General features: G+C 48.6%; 1 protein-coding gene across 3 annotated transcripts; it reads right to left on the bottom strand.

Moving 5' to 3' along the window:
* Window positions 1–201: 201 nt before the first annotated feature.
* On the bottom strand, window positions 202–12,239 carry CATIP (ciliogenesis associated TTC17 interacting protein). 3 transcript variants are annotated; one of them, XM_070422119.1, is made up of 10 exons: window positions 12,178–12,239; window positions 7,202–7,294; window positions 6,631–6,831; window positions 6,272–6,327; window positions 5,505–5,591; window positions 5,161–5,328; window positions 3,995–4,119; window positions 3,094–3,170; window positions 2,682–2,770; window positions 203–2,460 (listed from the first exon to the last, which is right to left on the bottom strand). In XM_070422119.1, exons 1-10 carry the CDS (start codon window positions 12,206–12,208, stop codon window positions 2,158–2,160), a joined length of 1,230 nt encoding a protein of 409 aa, XP_070278220.1. In that variant the 5' UTR covers window positions 12,209–12,239; the 3' UTR covers window positions 203–2,157. The 3 variants fall into 3 exon arrangements, with proteins under 3 accessions (XP_070278222.1, XP_070278220.1, XP_070278221.1); XM_070422120.1 differs by lacking the exon at window positions 12,178–12,239 and adding an exon at window positions 7,450–7,502; XM_070422121.1 differs by lacking the exons at window positions 7,202–7,294; window positions 12,178–12,239 and adding an exon at window positions 7,450–7,495 and having other exon boundaries at window positions 202–2,460.
* Between the last annotated feature and the right edge of the window lie 1,341 nt (window positions 12,240–13,580).

Below are 13,580 nucleotides of genomic sequence, written 5' to 3'. Positions count from 1 at the left end.
AGTTGTTGGATGTCCTGCTCTAGACCATGCACATACATTGCACTTTCTTACTTCTGCTTATGTCATTTTCTCTGCCTGCAAGGCTTTATCGGACCCTTAATAAAAATGCTACACATGTAGAATTTGGCAACTTGTTCAAGCAAACAAACAAAAGCCTTAATATCAATGCAACAATTACACTCCTCAGAATGTATCCTTAAGAAAATAATTGTTGCCGAAACCGGTTTGGCTCGGTGGATGGAGCGTCGGCCTGCGGGCTGGAGGGTCCCGGGTTCGATTCCGGTCAAGGGCATGTGCCTGGGTTTCGGGCACATCCCCAGTGGGAGGTGTGCGGCGGGCAGCTGATCGGTGTTTCTCTCTCATCGATGTTTCTGGCTCTCTGTCCCTCTCCCCTCCTCTCTGTGGAAAGTCAATAAAGTATATTTTAAAAAAAAGAAAATAATTGTTGATATATGCAAAGATTTAGCTACAAGGATATTCAATGCAGCAGGGTTTATGATAGTAAAAAATAAAAAGGTGGGGCAGGGGAGAGATTGGTTACCTTATGGTAGAATCATCAAAAAATGTATACACACTTTGAATAATTATTAATTCCAATGGGTTAAGTCTGCAAAGAAAGAAACATCAATTGAGCTATCAGCTGTTAAAGTGTGTATACATTTGTGGGGATACCCTGTAGAAGACTGTAGTGACAGGGAAATATTTTCAAAATATATTGCTAAATGAAAGAACCCATTAAAACACATGAAAAAAGTTTCAAAACAGAAGGAGACTGGGGTGGGAATCTAGGGAGATTCCAGCTTTATCTGTATGAAACTTTCCAAGAATACAATTAAGTATGCAATTACCAGTTACGGAGAATCAATTACTGTATGATTTCACTTTTTGTTAAATGAAGTCCCTGAGAACTGTGAAGACCAGATCAAACATTCTATGTAAAAGTGTTTGACAGAGTAATTGCTGAACAAACACCACGTTTTGCTGGAAAAGAAGAGTAGAGAGAATATTTGCCAAAACCTGAAGAGTGGCTGCTTCTAGGTAGAAGAATTGAAGTGAATTCACTTCTTCTCTTGGTTTATGACCTTTTTCTAAGGTTTTTCTAATGAACATAGGGGAAGGGGACAATAAAATATATTATTAAAAATTCTTTAAGTTGCCCAGTCAGCACGGCTCAGTGTTGAGGTTAACCTATGAACCAGGAGGTGAGTGTTCAATTCCCAATCAGCACATGCCCAGGCTGCAGGCTCAATCGCCAGTGGGGGACGTGCAGGAGGCAGCTGATCAAAGATTCTCTCTCATCATTGATGTTTCTCTCTGAAATCAATAAAATACATATTTTTAAAAATTCTTTAAGACTCAAGTGACAGTTCTCCATGAAGCCTTCCTTCCCTGATTTCTGGGCCATGAACTAGCCCCTACTCCCAGCCTTGGAGATATTGGCTGGTATTGCTCACCGGAATGCAGAACTTCTCCGAGTCCCTCCTCTTGCAGCAGGAAGCTGGATGAATGAATTGACCGAGGGCACCCCCATTGCCAGCTGCCTTCTGGGCGCTCGCCTAACATTTGTTACTGAGCAGCAGCTAGCACTGGGCAGAAACAAGCTCCTGGATAGACCGACATTAAGCAAGGAACCTAATGGAGGAAGTGATCACCTGTCCATCCTTTTTCTCCGGGAGCCGATAAATGGGGACCATCACATGCAGTTTGTGGGGATCCGTAGGTCAGTGAAAATGGGGAGCTGGCAGCGGGGGCCGGGAGGCTTCGGAGGAGCCAGTGGTGGTCAGGGTCCCTTCCCCATCTCTCCCCCGACGTCATCTGCTCTTTTTCTTGGGGTGGGGGAGCGGGCAGTTACGTTACGTGGTACCCAGAGTGATCCCGAGTGACAAGAAGCCCCACCCCTCACCCCCGATAACCGAGTGACTAAGAGCGTGGGTTTTGGAATGTAACCTCCAGATCTGCATCCAGCTCCCCACGTGCTCACTCTAAGAGCTGTTTAACCTTTCTGTGCCTCTAGCTTCTTAGCTGCAAAATGGGGATAATGACGGAAAGAGCATTTAGGAAGACAGGCTGAGATTCTCTCGATAAACGACGTCAAGGGCTCCTATTCTTAGTCCAGACACAGGCTGGCCAGGGAAGGTTCCAGCTCGGTTTATTCCATCAAAACCGCAGCAGGGAAAGCAAGGCCTCCGGGTCCCTGCGGGGCCCCAGCCTCAGGGCTCGGTCCTGTTGCGTTTCCCGCTTAGTCCGGGGGTCCAGCGAGCGGAAGGGGCTCCGCGGGGTGGAGGAGCGCAGGGCGGGCGTGGGCGGGCGGCGCAGGGCGAAGGGCCCGAAGAACTCGGCGGCGAAGGTGACCACGTCCTCCGGCTGGCGCAGCAGCAGGAAGAGCAGGAAGTCGGAGACGATCGCCTCGCCGTCGGGGTGCTGCTGCAGGTACCTGGTGTGGCTGAGGCGCAGCTCCTCCTGGCGGGGACGAGGCTGAGCCGGACGGGACCCCCGCCCCCCAGGAGGCCCCGCCCCCCACTTCGCTAGGGCACTTAGGGGCGCTGGGGCCTCCCAGTCCCTTGGGGTGTGCAGGGCAACCCGGCAGGAAGAGGGATCTTTAACTTTGGGGTTTATGCGGGGGAGGGGGGTGCTGGGGGAGGGGGTATGGGCACCCCAGGCTGGGGGCAGCCTCTCCTCACCTTCCGTTCCAGGAACCTCGAGTACAGCTCTATGTCCTCCTCCCACGCCAGGGGCTTCTTCTCAAACACTGGGCGAGGCTCAATCTCATCTGGGAGCCAAGGGAGGAAGGTTGTGTATCCACTCCCAGAACCTCCCTCGGACACACAGGGACGCCCAAGAGCACCAGGATTGCAGGCAGGTGAAACCCAGGGATCCGCCCACATGGGCAGAGTTGCTGGCAGTGGGTCCCTGCAAAATGACCCTCCCCTAATGGCCATGGGGTCAAGGGCTGGAGGGCAAAGCTTCTTTATCGGATCTCCGGCTCTGATGGCACCCATAGCACCCTCAATCCAGCCCCTGCAGGGAAAGTAAGGTGGGGGGGGGGGGGGGCTGGGTGTTCCCACTCTCCCACCAACTAGAGGCTTCACTCACCCTCCTCCCTCAAGACAGGTATCTTGGTGATGATGCAGCAGCCGGGGGAGCCCACCTGGACTCTCTTGGCCAGGTGCCTGGAGTGCCACACAGGAGAAGGTGTGCATTTTCCTAGACCAGCCCACTCCCTTGAAAGGCAGCCGTCCTGGGGACTTCCCTTTACTGCTGTCCTCCCACTTATCTTTGAGTTCCCAGGTCAAGTTCATTTCTAATTCCCCCAGTAATGGCCCCTGCTTTTCAAACTGGGCACTGTTCCTACCCCTGAAGATACACGCTGGTGTGCCAGGACTGGACCAAAACCTTTAGAGTCGTAATCACTAAAAAAAATCATGAGCCTCCGATACGTGACGTGCAAAACAGCAACCACACGCTAAGTGATGAACTAAGGAAGTCCAAGAATGCTCTGATCACCCTGTTTAGTGTAGTGAGTATGTCAATACCTCTTCAGAAATGTCAAGAAACAAATTCTTCTCCCCCTCCCACATTTCCTCACGGTTTGGTCTCCTGCATGTTGCTGATGACAGCTTAGTTGTGTGCCAGAATGCTTCTCCCAGCATCTTACTGCGTGTTGAGTTGTTCAAACCTCGGTGTTTATCAGTGTGAAACCCGGCACCTGTGACAGCTGCCTTAACTATGCCTTAGGTCCTGGGGAATTGGTGTGAGCGTCCTCTGCCATGTAGGGCTCTGTGGTGAGGTCTGGGAGGCATCATGAGGACCAGGAAAGTGAGTGAGTAAGTAAAGAAAGGGTGAAAGGTGTGGATAAAGCAGGGGCACCCAGATCTCAACAGCAACTCTTCTTGGTGGTGTCCCCAGAAACAGTGGCTTCCTTCTCCCATCAGCCTCCAAGGCTGAGTCCCAGGCTGTGCTCACCCTGCCCCCTGGGCCTGCCCCAGCCGCTCACCCGTCAGACAGCAGGTAGAACTGGCAGGAGAAGGGGATGCCCTCCACCGAGTGCACGGTCTGCTCCACGATGAATGCGTCCGCCTGCTGACGGTCCACCTGGATGGTCTGGGAGCCCAGGGCTTTCTGGCAGCAGCCAAAAAGGAGAGAAGGAGGGGAGGTGGATGCCCACCAGGGTCTCTCTGACAATCTTTCCCTGGCTCTTTTCTCCTCTCACAGCTTCATTCCTTGTTCATCAGTGATGAGCAACAATTGGCTGTCCAGGCACCACAAGATTTGAGTTGTGCCCCCAAAGTTAAGTTGGGGGTCCCCTCATAGCCAGCACCAGCCTGTTCCTGCCCCAATCCCTCCCCATGACCACGTGCTTCTAGTTGTCAGATTCTGCTACAAGGATGAGGATCAACCAATTAGGTGTGAGTGTGTGTGTGTGTTGGGGTGGGGGGCAGTGGAGCTCTGAGGGGTGGGACTCAACTAGGATTTGTGGCCCCTCCTGCTGCAGGCAGGATGCCCTGCTGGAACTAAAACATAAACCCCTGGTGGGGCTGCAGCCATAGGGAGAAAAGTGCTAACGCAAAACACGTGTTTCCAAGAAAACGGGTAAATGGCACGTGCCTGTTTGTGTCAAACACATTGCTAGGGCTCCCTGCAATATGTGATAGAAAAGACTAGAATGTCATTCACAAAGTTGGTCAAATCAGCCCCTAGTGTGTGTCCAGAGGCACGGCTTTAAAATCACGTATTGCAGGGAGTCCTAGGTATGTTGATTATGAAATTTTAGCCAAAACAAAAGAAAGGAAAAAAAAAGGAAGACGGTTCAGGGTTAAGACACAATAAAGAATATTTAAGTGTACTTGGAGATACTGCATTTCCTGATGTTAAAAAATGTTTCTTTTTCCTAGACTGAGTGTTGTTTCCCTCAACTGCTCACCTCTTAGTCCCTCTCCTCACTCCACCTGCCCCGGCTTGATCTTCTCGCTAACAAATGAGGCCTTACCTTCTCCTGCCTGTGGAAGCCCCTGTCCCTTGGCCTGGTTCCATCCCCATTCCACCCCCTTCCACTCTGTAGTTTTCTCTTCCCCCACCTCAGCATTCTCCTGCCCCTTCTAGTTTTCCCCAGGCCAAGTTCACGCCCCCCCCACCCCCCCACCCCCGCCGGAGATCCCTCACGTAGGTGCAATAGCAGAATTTGCCCTCCGTGTCCAAGGCCAGGAAGCGGGCATTACTGGGCACCATCTGCCTCCAGGCCATCACCCTCAGCAGCAGCAGGTTGGCAGCCTGGGAGATGAAGCCCGCAGTTGAGTGCCAGGGGAAGAATGTCACTTCGTTCCTCACTTCCTGTTCAGGACAAAAATGTGTTAGGAACATAGAGCCAGAAAGGGACAGGGAGGGTGGGCAAGCCAGGTGTTGGGCATACAGTCCTCACTGAGCCCCCACTCCAGGTTCTGATGCAATTTGGCCTCCTGGTGTCCAGAGGATATGGAGGACGGTCCCCACCTGGCTCCCACCCTCACCTCACCCTCCTTGATACTTCTGGTCATGGCCAGCTGGTCCCCCTGCTTCAGCAAACTCGTCTTCTGCTCCATGGGGAGGATGTGGAACTGAGGGCCAGAGCATGGAGAGGAGAATCAGGGACTCCCAGGATTGTATACGAATGCCCCCTTCCCCCACCAAAGGCCACCTTATCCATTCTCCTTTATAAGTGAGAAAACCAAGGGGAGATTTGGATAGAAAACCTTCCATGTGCAGGAAAGCCCAAGAATAGAAGTCATGTGACGGTGCAGAATAAAGTTAAAAAGCAAATACACTTCAAATACAGGCTTTCAAAGACGGGGATGGTTTGTGTGGGAAGGTTTTAGGCAAAAGGGGCTTCCACAGTGTAAGCAGGTCATGTTCCAAAAGTTAATGACATGGCTTGGGCGGTTGTGAGGGGCACAGAGCAGGAGAGTTTGGAGGCAGGTGGTGACAGGCCCTTAGGAAAGGTCAGGTTCTGGGAAAGGTCAGCCAGCGTGGCCCTAGGAGATGCCCGGCTCTCAGGCTGGAGGGGTCCAGCTGGCCTGGACCCAGCGTTTGTGTATTAGAAGGTCCTCAGAAGCAACCTGCTGCTGGCCTCCTGTTCCCTGGATGGATGTTTCCCAGGCTTTTGTAGGGATTACAGGGTAACTGAGGAGAGAGTTAGGGTGACATTCCATTGAACCCCTTTCCTTTCTCTTCTCTTTCTCCCAGGGTCTCTATTCTCTCACCCTGGATTGGGGTCAAGGTTCGGGGCTCCAGAAGTTACCTTGACGAACTCCTGACTATGTTGTTCCATGATCTCCAGGTTCCACGTGAGATAGCCTGGGGTGGAAGGAGGGGAACGGTGCCATTGAGGGAGACAGTGTTGGAGATTGCAGGAGGGGAGGGTGGTGGCCCAGGTTGGAAGGCCCAGGTATAGTGTGGCCACAGCAAAAAACTAGACAAAACTGATGCTCTTGTCCTGAGTCTCCCCCACCTCCCTCACACTCCCTGTGCCTCATTCTGGTCCCACGGTGAAGTCCAAGGGTTGGTACTAAGCAAAGTCCTGGGGATGGAGAAGGGGAGGAGTGGGGGTTGCTGAGGTGGGGGGCGGGGGCGGGAAGGTGTTAGCAGCAGGGACTCTACCCAGGAGAGAGTTTCCGCAGAGCATCTTGTCCACGAAGCCACGGCTAAAGGCGTGCACGAGGGCGCATGGCGACATGGTGCCCACGTTGTCTTCGTGTTTCCCACTCTGCACCTCAATGGTCAGCTCTCCCTGCGGCTCCCCTGTTTTCGAGACCATGGCCAGAGTCTCGGAGAAGAACAGCATCTGCAGCTCCTCCTGCCCTGGGGGAGGGGGTTCCGTGGGGACAGTTAAAGCCCCAGCTCCAAGCCTCAACTCTCTGACCCCCTGGCCACTAGTGTCCCACAGTCCCTACCCACTCCCTCCTCAATCCCGTCTCCCAGGCAGCCCCTACAGCAGCCAGCAGGTGAAGGCACCCCCAGCGACCCCCATGTCCCTGGGCTTCCCTTGAAAAATATCAACAAATATCAACCCTTTCTGAGTCCCAGGAGAATCAAGGGTGAGAGAGACCAGGCCAGGTCTGGGCCTTCCTTCTCTCTCCCCTCCTCTCCACACTTGTGCCCCCGACCCCCTGCCACACACACACACACACACACACACACACACACACACACACACGCTGCCCAGGCTCACTGAGGGAGTTGAGGAAGTGAATGGCTTCAGCATTGGCCTCTGGGGGTGGTGGACTCTCTGGGGCTGGGGCCGGCTGGTCCTTGGCCTTGAGGCCTATGGAAGGAAAGGAAGCTGGGATGGCCGACACCAGAGAGAAGGACAGGGGTGGGCACTGGTCCCAAGAGCAGACTCCTCCAAGGCTACCTCTGGGCAGTTTGTGAGGGAGAAGGTCGCCCTCCCCTCTCCAGCCCCAGTGGCCCTCTTCCCACCTTTGGAATGAACTTTAGAGGACATGCTGCCTGCTGCCTGCCACCCAGTCTGTTTCCAGCCGTCTCCATGGCAACTGGGAGCTAGCTACTGCCTCTTAAAGGGCCATTACCCACTTCACCAAACACCCAGATCTTAGAGCAGTGGTTCTCAACCTTCCTAATGCCGTGACCCTTTAATACAGTTCCTCATGTTGTGGTGACCCCCAACCATAAAATTATTTTCGTTGCTACTTCATAACTGTAATTTTGCTACTGTTATGAATCGTAATGTAAATATCTGATATGCAGGATGTATTTTCATTGTTACAAATTGAACATAATTAAAGCATAGTGATTAATCACAAAAACAATATGTAAATATATGTGTGTTTTCTGATGGTCTTAGGCAACCCCTGTGAAAGGGTCGTTCGACCCCCAAAGGGGTCACGACCCACAGGTTGAGAACGGAACTGGTTGGAATTGCATGTGGGTTCCGGGACTCAGCCCAAGCCTGAGGTACTGTCCAGCAGAGGGAGCATGTGACATTCTTAAGAGGCAGGATGATGACATGGATGATCAGAATGACCTTAGATGTTGTGGCCCTGAGTCAGACTGCTCTCACACACAGAACCCAATTCAGAACCCAATTCGATGGCCTGTGAATAGTGCTGCAGGCTGTGGTCCTAACATGTAACAGAGACGGCGGTACGGTGACAGTGCAGCAAACTCATAAACCATGCTGACTCTAGGTCAGGCACTGTCCGTGGGGCCTCACATACATGATCTCAAGCTGCAGAATAATCTTGTGAGCAGGCACTTCCCCCCTCCATTTGATGGCTGAGAAAACGGAGGCACCAAGAGATTAAATGTCTTCCCAAAGTCACACAGCTAGTAACTGGCAGAGCCAGGACTCAACCCAAGTCAGTCTGGCTCCAGAGTCAGAATTCAGAGAAATGAAGAATTAAATACATTGAACCTAAACAAATGGTGCCATAACATGGGTAGTAATTAAAGACAAAGGCTTGAAAATTGAGTTATGATGTATTCAAACCCTAGGCTCTGGGCCATCTGATCCCCACTTGTAAATGTTGGTCTGGGTGAGTGGCTATAAAAAGGGGCTCAACCTGATAGGGTCACACAGAAGAAAAACCTTGGGAGGAGGTGGGGAGGTGGGTGGAAAAGGTGAAAGAAAGGATTAAGAAGTACAAACTGTCAGTTATAAAATAAGCCCCGGGGATGCAATGTGCAGCATAGGGAATAGAGTCCATAATATTGTAATTACTATGTACGGTAACAGATGGGTACTAGATGTATTGAGGTGATAACTTTGTAAGGTATATAAATACCTAATCACTATGTTATACACATGAAACTAATATAATATTGTATGTTGGCTATAATTTTAAAATAAATAAATAAATAAATAAATAAATAAATAAATAAATAATCTTGCCGAAACCGGTTTGGCTCAGTGGATAGAGCATCGGCCTGCGGGCTGAAAGGTCCCAGGTTCGATTCTGGTCAAGGGCATGTACCTGGGTTGCGGGGACATCCCTAGTAGGAGATGTGCAGGAGGCAGCTGATCAATGTTTCTCTCTCATCGATGTTTCTAACTCTCTATCTCTCTCCCTTCCTCTCTGTAAAAATCAATAAAATATATTAAAAAAAAAGAAAAAAGAAAAATCTTGACATAAAATCTTAGTCAGCTCAGGAGGTGTGTTCCTCACTCCCCATCCCCTTCCCCACACCATATCACTCGGGAAGGTAAACTTCAGATAGATTTTACTGGGTAATTATCTATCAACTGTAGGAAAATTTAGAATTATGTGTGGAACTGTTTAAGAGAATCAAACTAACAGTGTTAATGTGTGGGGTTGTTTTTTGTGTGTGTGTTGCATTGTGCATATTCGGTATTTTAAGTACTTGAAATGTTTAAAATAATTTGGCATAGTGGGGTGCTTAAAAGATGAGCCTGGAGATTCTCATTTAAATCAGACAGTTGAATCATTTATTTAGACTGTTCTTCGAAGTTAAATTTTTTTTAAAAATATATTTTATTGATTTTTTACAGAGAGGAAGGGAGAGGGACAGAGAGTTAGAAACATCCATGAGAGAGAACCATCGATCAGCTGCCTCCTGCACACTCCCCACTGGGGATGTGCCTGCAACCAAGGCACATGCCCTTGACCAGAATCGAACCTGGGACCCTTGAGTCCGCAGGCCAACGCTCTATCCACTGAGCCAAACTGGTTAGGGCCAAAGTTAAATTCTTATTGGGATTGTAAAAACATTAAAACAAAAAAAATCTTCAAATTCACTGTATTTAAATGTTTACTTATTAGAATGCAATAAAAGTACTTGGGAGGTTAGTTTGTCAATCAATTGCTTTATTTAAAAAAAATTTTAAGAGAACTGAGTTCTTTTCATTTTACTTAATTTTCCCCCAGCTTTATTGAGATGTAATCATTATACAGCAATTACTTTAAAAAAGAAAATATGGCCAGTGTGGCTCGGTTGGTTGCGCTGGTCAGGGCACCTGGCAGGCTCAATCCCCAGTAGGAGGCCTGCAGGAGGCAGCTGATGGGTGTTCCTCTTTCACACTGATGTCTCTCTCTCTCTAAAATAAATTTTAAAATATTTTTAAAAAGAAAATATGGTAATCTACTTACATATAGGATAAATAAGTGCAATATAAACTGCCTAAAGCCATTTTAATTTTAAAAAGAAGACCATTTAGTAATCAAAGCCCCCTTAGAGGTTATTAATAGTCATTAGATTTGTGATTAGAATGATATGACTGGTAATTGAACTTAAAAATTTTTGAAATGCTTATGTTTTAAAATATGCATTTTAAGAAAGTGAGCATTAATTTTTAAAAGCCAAAGTGATTTATGAATAAGCCTCTCTCTGCACGTGAGCCATCAGTGGCAGTAGGAAAACTCACAGTTGCTTTGGAAAGCAGTTTATTAGTTCCTCAAAAAGTTAAACATGGAGTTACTGCATGACTTAGCAATTCCACTCCTAGGTATATACCCAAGAGCATTGAAAACATGTCTATGCAGCCGAAACCGGTTTGGCTCAGTGGATGGAGCATCGGCCTGTGGACTGAAGGGTCCCAGGTTCGATTCCGGTCAAGGGCATGTACCTGGGTTGCGGGCACATCCCCGGTGGGAGGTGTGCAGGAGGCAGCTGATCGATGTTTCTCTCTCATCGATGTTTCTGACTCTCTGTCTCTCTCCCTTCCTCTCTGTGAAAAATCAATAAAATATATTTTTTTAAAAAAAGAAAACATGTCTATGCAAAAACTTGTACACAGATGTTCATAGCACCATTATTTATAATAGTCAAAAAGTGAAAGCAACCCAACTATCCATCAGCTGATGAATGGATAAGCAAAATGTAGTGTATAAATGCAATGGGATATTACTTAGCCATGAAGGAATAAAGTGCTGATACATGCTAAATGGATGAACCTTGAAATCATATTGAGTAAAAGAAACCAGTCACAAAAGACCACATATTTATGATTCTATTTATATGGCATGTCCAGAATAGACAAATCTAGAGACAGAAAGTAGATCAGTGGTTGCCTAGTTGGGGGTGGAGTGGAGGCATGGAGGCAGGGAGTGACATTAAATGGGCACAGGGTTTCTATCTGAGATGATGAAAATGTTCTAAAATTAGATGGTGGCCATGGCCAGAAAACCGTGCCTGTACTAAAAACTACTGAATCGTGCACTTTTTAAAAGGGTGAATTTTGTGTTATGTAAATTATATCTCAAAGTTGTTAACAAAAAAAAATAGAGGATTTAAATAAAATCTAAAAAAAAGTAAACCCTATTGGTTTCATATGCAAATCACATAAAGGTTTTTTTTTCTATTTTTTTTTCCAAACACCTTGGAGGCCATATGTCTACCTCCTTTTCTTCTTCTTTATAATTAACTAGAAGCCTGCCTGGTGCATGAAAATTCATGCACTGGACGGGGGGGGGGGGGGGGACCCTCAGCCCTGCCTGCTCCCTCTCACAGTCCGGGAGCCCTCAGGGGCAGGAGGCGACCCAGCGATCAGGGGAAGGAAATGCCCCATCACACCTTTGCTGCTGCCACTGCCAGCAGCGCAAGCCTCGGTTGGCCTTGGTTACCTGAGCCTCGGGTGGCCCTGGGTGGCTGGGGGGCTGAGGAAACTGGGGAACTCCAGAGGTAGGCATGTGGGGCTGAACACCACAATCTTGTGGCTGTGGTACCACCATCTTTGAGGCGGGGCAGTCAATTAGCATATTCCCTCTTTATTAGATAGGATTATAGCATCAAAAATCTGATATAGAATTTTCCAAGGTGACTTCACATGCCTTTTTTCATCAGACTCTCCTAATAGTAAGTGGAATTGTTAGTGAAGGGTTATGATTTTGCTGCTTTGCATCACTTCTGGTATCAGACCTCCTGGTCCTTTGGGGGACTCTTTCCCTGCTCTCAATGCACAGTGTTTCAGTTGGGTATGACACTGCCCTTCCAGGTATAGTCATGTGACCTATTTGGCCAGTCAGAGAGGTCCAGATACCTTATCCCTATGGTTGGTTCAGAGTTGGTCACATGACCCCAAGGTTCTGCTAAATGGTATGAACTAGTAGCCTGGAACTTCTAGAGATATCTTGCTGCTGCAGGGAGAAAGCCTGACAGAGAACCATACCAATACAGAAGAAAGCAGATCTGAATGGTGATGATACTGTTCATATTCATGCCTGAACTTACCATGACATAATCCTATTCTTCTCCATTTCATGAGCTGATAAATTTCCCTTTTGGTCTAAGCTCCTTTCTGCTAAGTATTTGTCATTTGTCCTTGAAAAGGTTCTGGCTCATTCATGCTTGTCATCTCCATTGGAAACTGAGGTCAGCGAAGTGACTTATCCAAGGCCACTTGGATGTTGAGTGACAGAGCTGGGATTAGAACTCAGGTCTCAAAGCCCAGTGACACCTGCTGTCCTACAAGCAAGGAACAAGTGGCCTGGTTGCTACCAGTCAGTTCCAGCTCTGGGAGAAGCATGTGTCATCATTCAGGACAGATGCATTTGTGGGAGGATGACCCAAGGCCCTGGGAAGATGTGTCACCAGCGTTAGAGAACCATCACCAAGGGCCCCTTGAAGCTGGATACCCAGAGTGACCTGGCCCTGGGGCTGGCGCATTCAAGAGAGCAGTGACACAGAGACACAGACAACTGCCTTTCTTCAGGAAGGTGAGGACCAGGCCCCTTCCCCCACCCCCACCCCAGGTGCAGCCCTGATCCAGGACATCCTGGGCCAGTGCCACGCTCCCCAACTTGGGGTGAAGAGGAGCACCTCAGAGGGAAGGCAGAGGTATGGCCAGGGGTGGGAAAACTATGCCTTGAGCTGGCCCCAGGGAAATGTGGAGCTAAGCCAGTGCCAGCGCCACCTTCGAGAATTTTGCTATAGCCCTAGCTGGTTTGTCTCAGTGGATAGAGCGTTAGCCTGAGGACTGAAGGGTCCTGGGTTCAATTCTGGTCAAGGGCACATGCCCGGGTTGTGGGCTCAATCCCCAGTAGGGGGTGTGCAGGGGGCAGCCAATCAATGATTCTCTCTCATCATTGATGTTTCTATCGCTCTTTCCCTCTCCCTTCCTCTCTAAAATCAATAAAAAAATATTAAAAAAAAAAATTCTGCCATAGCCAAGTGTCACCTTTGCTTCTTATTTTCCTATTTCAATAAATATCTTTAATTACTGTCCTGAATTGAAAAGTGGTGTCACTTGTCGAAAATATTAACCCCGAAGGTAAATACAATGAAAACAAAACGCTGTTGTTAAAATTTATCTCCAGATAGTGGCATCTGGCCGTTAGTTAGAGAGGCATTAGAGAGAGGCCAAGGCCTTGCCCTTGAAGTGTTTTCCACTGCTGTGCTGTGACCACATAAAACCATCTCCCTGTAGCCAGGCACACCTGTGCATCTCAAGCTTCAGAAAACACAGAGATAAATGAGTTGTAAGCCCTGAACAGATGCACACGAGCCATAGGAGAGTATATTCATGGCATTGTTTCTGGCCAAAGCTCTTGAAGTACAGTAACTCCAAGCTGGTGGACCTGTAATCCAGACAGAACAAAACCAGCAATAAAGACAAGCCCACTGAGTGATCAAGC

The sequence above is a fragment of the Myotis yumanensis genome, unplaced genomic scaffold (genome assembly GCF_028538775.1).
Source record: "Myotis yumanensis isolate MYYU_CA2020_CCGP unplaced genomic scaffold, mMyoYum1.0.hap1 SCAF_8, whole genome shotgun sequence".
NCBI classification, from domain to species: Eukaryota; Metazoa; Chordata; class Mammalia; order Chiroptera; family Vespertilionidae; genus Myotis; species Myotis yumanensis.
This window is presented reverse-complemented; position numbering and strand designations above follow the sequence as displayed.